The 9138-nt window shown below is 36.9% G+C and overlaps 2 protein-coding genes across 2 annotated transcripts; both read right to left on the bottom strand.

Moving 5' to 3' along the window:
• Positions 1-1202: 1202 nt before the first annotated feature.
• LOC113697948 (putative disease resistance protein RGA4) lies at positions 1203-7681 on the bottom strand. The gene is made up of 2 exons (XM_027217579.2): positions 7506-7681; positions 1203-4903 (listed from the first exon to the last, which is right to left on the bottom strand). The coding sequence occupies exon 2, from the start codon at positions 4861-4863 to the stop codon at positions 2776-2778; it is 2088 nt and encodes a 695-aa protein (XP_027073380.1). The 5' UTR covers positions 4864-4903; positions 7506-7681; the 3' UTR covers positions 1203-2775.
• LOC140015578 (protein SUPPRESSOR OF npr1-1, CONSTITUTIVE 1-like) lies at positions 1291-2631 on the bottom strand. Its single transcript, XM_072068271.1, has one exon. The coding sequence runs from the start codon at positions 2629-2631 to the stop codon at positions 1291-1293; it is 1341 nt and encodes a 446-aa protein (XP_071924372.1).
• Positions 7682-9138: the final 1457 nt, after the last annotated feature.

Genomic DNA, 9138 nt, shown 5'->3' with positions numbered 1-9138 from the left:
TCCTTAACTGTTTCTTTTACTTTAACAGAGGTCAGGTTTGGCCCTCCTCTAATTCGCTGTACTCTTTTTCGATATAAATAAATTAAGGGATGGCATCCCTACCCCAATTTGGGGCTTTGCCAAAAAAGAAAAAAAAAACAATTTACCAGCTTCTTTTATTCTCCAATTTAAGAAATTAAGAGGAAATTTTATTTATTTTTTTACAATCACACAATGAATTTTATTCGCATACATTAATTGCAACACAAATCCATGCTTAAACTGTACTACGTTTGTTGCATTCGAGGTGTAGAACCACCCTAATCACATGAGATATTTATGCTCGCATTAACAACCCTGTGGTCCAACTCAACTTCGACTACCATGTTTTGGTACAAGAAATAAATAATGATAATTATGTGACAAATAAGGAGTCCTCAATCAGTCTAGTGCTGGGCTTCAATTCAGTAGGAAATTGGATGCTTGGCATTTTCGCCCTAGCTTTCTTAATCATTATTGTTGTTGCTGGGGCCTTCATATTTTTATGATTCAATGCTGGGGCCTGTTACTGAAAATATCTGAATTACCGTATGAATTATTGCCAATGTTGTACTTATTTCTCAGTACATGGAATGGTAAATGCATATATTTAAGTTAGCAAAGGAATATTTTGATCTTCGGATGCAAACTTCTAAAAGATTCTCTGTTCATAGTTCATAGTAACGTGTCATCTGGCTGTAATGGGTTTGTTTGTGACTGTAAATTATTTGTCAAGATTTATTTATTTATATTATTAATACATTTTTAACTATTTTTTTTATCTCACATACATCATACATCAGATTAAAGAAACGTCACAATATTTTTCAAAAAAAAAATTCCAAATATTTGTTGCAAGTTTTTGGTTTACAAATAAATATATGTTGCATGATTTGATAAAGAATAGCTGTATGAAAGCCTAGACTAAATTTTGTCGGCCACAACAATTCTAAGTTTGGTCAATGAAGGCGGCCATTAGTTGTTTCGGTAGAATACTTAAAAGACATCGGTGGGAAATTTGGATGCTTTTGCAATGGAAGTTGCTTGGCCCTCGATCACTGTTGTTGCTGGGGCCTTCATATTTTTCTGATTGAATAATTGTGTAAGTTCCACCAGAGAGGGACAAGAAACTTTAATGAGAAGAAGTAGAAAAAGAGTGAGGCAAAAAGATGGATAGAATAAGATGGTGAAGAACAGTGATATCCAATAATGAGAAGCAATTAATCAAAAGTTTGCAGTGAAATCTTACCGGATGGCTCAGAAAGATGGCTTTTAATCAATTTCAAGCTCTGTAATATTAGAGATCTTTGGCCACTCGGAGCCGCTACGAGGAGTGCATCTTTCGGTTAATAGAGGACAATAACTAATTTCCAGACGTCTTAATTTGAGGCGTTTCATGGCATCTTTTGGTAAATATTCAAGCTTTAGGCAATAGTATAGGATTAGGTCTTCAAGATATGCAAAATTCCCAAGCCAATCTGGTAAGGCTTCGATTGCTTCGAAGCCAATTAGACATAGTGATGTGATGGTAGTCAAGCATTGAAGCTGATGTGGCAGAGATTTCATGTCAGGCATTCCCCATAAAAACACGTGTCGGAGTGTTGGTGAAGATGCTAATCCAGCCCAATCAAATTCGATTACAGAGACATCTGAGAAGGGACCAATCTGCACTTTCTTTAAGCTGGTAAGATAGCCAAATCCACTAGGCATCTCAGCAATCAAGTTGGGACACTCGAATAACGAGAAGCTCTCGAGAGAAGGGGTTCGTTGCAAATCAAGGGGAAAGGAGACCAGATTGGGGCAATCGACCAAATTCAGCACTCGGAGAGACGTACACGACTCGAACATCTCCACTGGTAACCTTGTTAATGCATCGCACCCATTGACAGTAAATTCCTGAAGAGACTTAAGCAGGCCTTTCTGTCCTCTTAATGTTGTTATATTATCGGCACCCCTCAATTCTACACGCAGAAGAGTTGGAAAAAGACAGAGTCGCTCAAGCATGTCAGTGGGTAGACTGTTACAGCCATCAATACTCAAGCTGCTCTCTGGTCGTTTCACTAATTTTAGAGACTCGATGCCTTCATGACCGCCACTTAATTCAAGGGACGAGAGATTGGCTATATTGCTCAAAACCTTTTCTGCCAGCAAAACATGGCAATTCTTTTTTATTTCCAATACATCAAGACTTGGGAAACGACCTTGAGTTGGAATGGTGGTCAGTTGTGGGCAATCTCGAATGCGAAAATTCCTCAGCACGGGAAAGACATCTGCTTCTGCTTCACCTGTTGCTGACCTCACTTGGTCTGCATCCTTCCACTCTGCCAAATTCTCTATATCTACTACAGTGAGTTCTTCAAGGGCAGGAAAGAATTTTTGCCTTCTAGTGCTGCTCCCTGATGCTCGTGATCTGCCCTCCTCCTCCTCATTAGCAGTAATACCGTAGAATTCATCTCCAATAAATCGAATGTTGTCCAATCTTATCAAATAGAGAATTTTGAGGGATGGCAGTTGTCCTAATGAGGGGAGTTCACTGCATCTCTTGCAGCCTTCTATCCGCAATTCCTCCAATTTTGACAAATTGATAAGCCATTGTGGAAATTTATTACCCATAAAATATTGAATTCCCAACCTTTCCAAATTTGGGTGAGGTTGGAGACCTTCCAACACATCCTCTTCACGGTTATCGCTTTCCCGATCCCCACTCTCCCATTCAAACGCCAAGTAAGACAGATCTGGCTTTTCGAACAATTTTGCTTATTTAGCTACTTCTTTGCCCTTCACTAGTCCAAGATTTCTTATAGTCAACGATCCTTTCAGATATTTCAAGGTCCCAAGCTCTTCGATACCACGACCCCTCTCTTGACTTACAATAAAAAACTTCAGAGTTTGAAGACCAGTCAATCGTCCCATCTGTGCCGGCATTTTAAATTCTCGAAGATAATCATAGTAATTTAGATGCCTCAAGCTAATCAAATCGCTCATCCGTTTTGGAAAACGTCCTCCAAGTGCATCATCATCAATCGTTAGTGTCTGCAAATTATATAGCTTGCAAAGGGATTCCGGCAAACTTCTGATTCTAGAAGATGAAATGTCGAGCAGCCGCAAATGTAGTAGTTTGCCAATGGAGCTCGGTAGAGACTCGACATCATCGCCAGACAATCTGAGAACATTCAAGCACTTGAATCTTAAAAGCATGTCAGTAGATACGCCGCCCTCTAGATGGAGAAATAATGTGCGAATTGATGCTGGTATTGTCCTTATGGTATTTTCTTCCAAACCTTTAGAAGAGTCCAATGCAAGGTAGCGATCCTGATTGCTGCTTTCTGGATTAAGAATTGATTTTGCAAAATCATGCACGAGATCGTGCATTTTATAGTATGTTCTCCACGACTCTTCGACTTTTTCCAGCAAGGAATTTTGCAACAAAATCCTCAAATACTCGCCTCCTGTTTCCTCCATCACTCTATTATTCTTTAGAACAAAACCTTCCGCAATCCAATGCTGAATTAGTTCATCTTCTCGTAATTGAGTATCCTGGGGAAAATTTGAGCAATATGCAAAACATTTCTTAACTGATGCAGGTGATAAATGATCAAAGCTCACCTTAAGTATTTGATTAATTTGGCTTTGATATTCATTCAAAATACTCTCCTGCACAATGGAGTGCCACTTCTCTCTTCTGTTGGTATGCAACAAGCCACCAATCAAACTTGCCGCCAAGGGTAGGCCATCGCATCTCCTTAAAATTTGCTTCTTCAGTGCTTCCAATTCTTCTGGTACTTCTTCCCCTGCACTCATCACCTTTCCTTTTATGATGGACCAGCACTCATCACCTGATAGCTTTGCTAAGAAATAAGGACGATCATTCATTTGCAAATCTCTAGGCACAGCATTAGCCACATATTCTAGACGAGTAGTGAGAAGACACCAGCTTCCTTTGGTTTCGTTGAGTCCCATCAAAGTGTTGAAATAATCATTCCACAATCCTTGATCATGATCCCACACATCATCAAGAACAAGGAAATATTTTTTTCCCTTGAGCTTTTCTCCAATTTTTTTAACGATAACCTCTCTGCCATCCACTTTAACTTCATCTTGTGTCAATTGTACTAAAATGAGCTTGAACTGCTCCATTATCTTAATGTGTTCTTTAGCCACACAAACCCAAATTTTTTGGCCAAAGTGCCCATCTATTTTTGGATTATTGTAGACTGATTTCGCCAGAGTTGTCTTTCCCAAACCTCCCGGGCCTGTTATGGGAATAACACAAAGAACCTTTTCAGATGGGGTCAACAGCATCTCCACTATCTTTGACTCGTCGCCGGATCTTCCTACAACGTTCGGAACGACAATAGAGTCGGTCTGTCTGCTTGCCGCGGCATCAGCAGGGAGTGCAGCTTCTTTTTGGTGCTTTCTGACCAATCCCAAGTCATTGGCCTGCCGGTTGATCCTCTCTAGGTTGGTGTTGATGTCCCGGATCTTTGAAGCCAAGCTGGAACTAAAGCCAATTGCATTAAAGAAGGAGAAGAAGAAGCATACCTTCTTCTTCATTGGTTGATTTCGGTACTTCACCTCCCGACGAAGATTGTCGTAGTTGAGCTCGTCTAGCACGGTATCAGCTTTAAAAACCTCATCTTCTAGCTGCTTGAGCCACTGTCGCACCCCTTGGGTATGCATTTTCCCGTCAGCATCAGCCAAGAAATCTCGGATCATTGCAGCAGTGTTGCTTAGTCTCTCCAACTCCGCTTCGACCTCCCGAACCATACCAATGCGGTCCGCAGCAATGGAAATAAGTGTCCCCAAGACGACCTCAACAGTAGCACTGATAACAGCGTCAGCCATTGTTTCTTGCTTGGAATTGGAACTAGGATCGAAAGGTTTTCTGATATCAGAGATGGAAGGAATGTTTCAGCAACAAATGGCAGAAATCAGAATAGAAGCCAGTCAGAACAAGAGAGAGATGATTAAACGATTCCAGTGGGCTGATGTATAAGAGAGATTCAGATTAGTATAATTGTGATTAATCAAATTGCGTGGGGCACCTCAAAATAATTTTAGCGCAATCTGATTTAGTCACTGATGGGGGCCTTAGTTGTGGAAGAAATTAAACCACTGTGGTCGGATGAAAAGAAAATTGGAACTATAAATTGTAGCAATCTGAGTAGGTGGTGAAACTTTTATAAGACCGTTCCTCAATTAGGGAATTAAGGTAGCGAAAATTAATGGGACCAAAAAGTTTATATAGCAAATCAATAAACAAATCAGACCCTCTTTTTAAACCAGTTAATTTGCCTCCTGTGTAGTAGAAATTTTGAGAGGTGTAGCGGATGGTTACCTTAGTGTCTTGGTAGTGAGGCTTGTGTTCTCAAATTACTTGCTTTTGGTCAATAATGAAATCTTGAGATTCTTTGTCCAAATTGTAGAACTGTTGATTATTAAATCTTTTAAATTTTGCATAACCTTGGATTGAGTCATATATATATATATAAACATAAAGAATGTTTGACTAATTAAGTTAGACAACTTTCCTTCAATGTTGTTTGGGAACTTAAAAAAGAAAAGAAAAGAAATGATTTTTTTGGTTTTGTTTGAGACTTGGGAGGAGTGAAAGGAAAAGATTGTCTCCCTTGTTAGTTTTACAACCGTGCCCTTTAATTAAAAAGTTCTTCTAAAGTAAATAATTGCAACAAAACTGACAGCTTCAAATTTAAACGCCTTTAAGCCAAAGAAAATTTAAACACCTTCAGGTTTAAGGGTCTGTTTGATAACATAGCTGAATCTGAATTTTTTCAGACATTCAAATGTTTTGAGTGTTTGATAAATGAAAATCTATTTGCTGAACTTATTAAGCAATGCTGAACCTGTGTGTATTTTTTTCAATACAAGAATCCTAACTGAATGCTTAATTCTGATAAGAATCAATAGAATTACTTCAACTACCTTATTTTATTTACCAAATCTACCCTTATTTGTTAATTATATTCAAAATTCTTATCTAATTAAACAACCTAATATTCTCTATCTAACGATTTTTAGTTTCTCTTTTCTCCCTTTTTAATGACTTTCACATCTTCTCCATATTCCTTATATAATATATTTCATCTTTTATATTAATTTGATTTAAAAATAAATATTGTCATTTTCATACCTAACAATTTTAAACTAATCAAATCATAGATTCTATTTCTTTTTTGAATAAAAGGATATAAGGGCAAAATTGTCAAATTAAACTTATTAAGCATTCAGTAATAAATATTTATCAAACAGTATAAATAGGTTTAGCATTAAAATTCAGACATTCACATATTTTTTTCAATGCTTAAAATTCAGCAAATTAATTGTTTCAGTATTCAGATTTCAGAATTCAGACTTCAAAATTCAGATTCAGTTTTATCAAACGGAACCTAAGTCAAGAGCTTATTATTTTACTCCATCAAAACTACAATTGTCATATAATTCCCCTAGACCAGTGTTCCTCCATGTTGCCCCTAATTTTTCACCTCACATCACCGTTTAAGTTTATATATCCAAGTTGGCCAAAATTAGGAATTTTTTGTCAATGTTTGTCGAGTCTACATACCTGATTTGTTCTAAGTTGCATCAGTATTTCCTTTCGCACATTCTGACTTTGTTTAGATCGATACCCATTGGGTCATTCAACATAATTTGTGCAACAAATCCTTTGAGGCATGATCAATTTTGTTACATGGTAAATAACATCAACACCAACTAATTGTCATTGTTTTTGTTGGATGTGAAACTGATTTGAATCTTCGTGTGATTTCTTATCCATCTGAAAGTATTAATGTTAGTGTATTTGTTTTTATGAGTCAGTAGGTAACTAAAATAATAAATTTGTTGCTAATCAGACAACCTTACTATATATACGAGGTCCTTAAAATATGATCATAGTTTGCCACCCAATACTACTTGGAAAAAAAATCAATTATTTCATGTCGTATGCTGCCTTACGAGTATATAGCTCCATCTAAAAGAACCGGCAAAAGTTGTTGTGAGGGATTATGCCAAGCCATTAATTGGTGATAATCTGATCATAGTTGTGAGTGATTAAGATCAGCACTAAGTGCAGCATAAATTGATGTCTAAGATGATTCAACGGGAATAAATTATCAATTATCCAACTTGTTTAAACTTTGATCTAAATGCAAATTAACGAACTTTCCTAGCAATACATACATCATAATCTCTCATCCTACTTGTCCAGGATTGTTAAATAGGGATAATTTTGAAAAATCATTGAAGCCGTATAATTATTCATATAATCAGGTAGAAGACCAAAGAATAAGCTATCAAGTATTTAAGAAAAAGCACAATCAAGTATCCAGAAAACAACTAAAAAGAGTATAAATTTGATTCATTAAGGAGTTTTGAAAATTCATATGACAAAAAAGAATTCCATCATACACCCCATGTCAATGTATCCGTAATACTATGAAGAAACTATGAATAGAAGAGGAGGTTACCTGATCTTGAAGTAAAAAGACGGCACAAATAGTTTCTCTATTTTCGCTCCACCAGAGTGTTAGTGGTCAAGAGAAGGAAGAGTGAGATGAATTTTTTTTTATTGACGGGGGTTTTATAAGGAAGCTAACAGTCTTCACCTTTAATGATAATGACGATAATTATGTGACAAATAATGAGCCCTCAATCCGTGTGGAGTAGTGTTTCGTTGGCAAAGTGGGATGCTTTAATTTCCAAAGGAATTGGTGCTTAGCTTGTCGCTAGGGTCTTCACCTTTTTCTGATTGAATGCTTTTCCAGGGTTCTACATTGCCCAATTAGTACTTTATAATTAACAGTTATTTTGGATCTTCTTTTGGATGATCAGCTTCGTGTCTCATTCATGAGGCTTAGTATTCTGGTATCAGTTAAGGTGATGATCAGGACGCCTTTTGCAATGAGATAAGAAGGAATTCTTCAGCTGCATCACCTAAAAGCAAATATGTTAAGGAGAAGAAAAGAATTTGAAGTGCTTCTAAGATAAGTCTTCGAGTGCTCCTGCTTTATTCTACGGTGGGACTCATTTTTATTACAAACAAACAGGGAATCTTCTTTTTGGACCAGCTACCTTGCTTCTTTGCTGGTTAAGAATAGAGACATAAAGTGGATGGTTCATAGGTTTGTGTACCAAACTTGTGATCTCAAATTACTTTTTTTTCGGAAACGAAATAAACACACACACTGCTAATTTAAACCAATGCAGGAGTCATCGGAAAATCGATCACGAAAGCAATCTAAGGAGGACCCACAAAGAGACCATGTTCAGTCAATTGGTGATCTCAAATTACTTGAACGTATATTTTCTGAAGAGAACAATCATCAAGGAATTGTAAAATAATCATCAGTTCAGAATTGATCCATTTAAGCTTCACAAAACCAAGGATTTTGTGTGCACTTTCATGCGGGATTGGTGTCGGATTTTCGACCTACAATCCAATTTCCTTTTTCTAAAAAAAAAAAAAAAAAAAAATCGGTCGGTGGGGTTAGTATCTTGAAAGATGCATTTGCTTCAATCTTGACATCAAAGGGCATCAATAATTACATATTCTTTGTTTTTGTCAAACTGTTTCACTTTGATAAAGAAAAACTTTTGTGGTGCATTTGTCTCAATCTCATTAAATGTGTAAAGAAAGCCTGAATAATTACAGGGCATAATTGCCCGAGATAATTTATGGCCAAGATTAATTAACCATAATGTGACTCTCATTTGCATATTAATTTGCTGCATTCACACTAACCACAGAGATATTTATGGGTACAAGAAATAATGAGCCGTCAATTCGTGTAGAGCACTGCTTCGTTGGCAAAGTTGGATGCTTGGCTTGTTGCTGGGGTCTTCACCTTTTTACAAAGTGAATCTTATTAGGCATAATTGCTTGAGACAAATCTTATTTACATATTCATTACAACACGAAACTCATGCTTAAAATATTGTACACTCGTTGCATTGAAGGTGTATAATCACCATAATCTGTGAGACAGTTCATATGCATCCATGTCAACTGTCCCAAGCTCCAACTCAACTTCCAATACAATTACGTTTTATTAACAAGAAATAACAAAAATGGTGTGATGGATTTATAAAAGCCCTCAATCC

This window comes from Coffea arabica, chromosome 1e, assembly GCF_036785885.1.
Source record: "Coffea arabica cultivar ET-39 chromosome 1e, Coffea Arabica ET-39 HiFi, whole genome shotgun sequence".
Classification (NCBI taxonomy): domain Eukaryota; kingdom Viridiplantae; phylum Streptophyta; class Magnoliopsida; order Gentianales; family Rubiaceae; genus Coffea; species Coffea arabica.
Note: the sequence above shows the minus strand (reverse complement) of the source record. Positions and strands in the feature narration are given on the sequence as shown.

What these genes read in the sequence shown, in the direction of transcription:
- LOC113697948 (XM_027217579.2), bottom strand. Translation starts at nt 4,863, where the DNA reads ATGGCTGACGCTGTTATCAGTGCTACTGTTGAGGTCGTCTTGGGGACA.
- LOC140015578 (XM_072068271.1), bottom strand. Translation starts at nt 2,631, where the DNA reads ATGGGTAATAAATTTCCACAATGGCTTATCAATTTGTCAAAATTGGAG.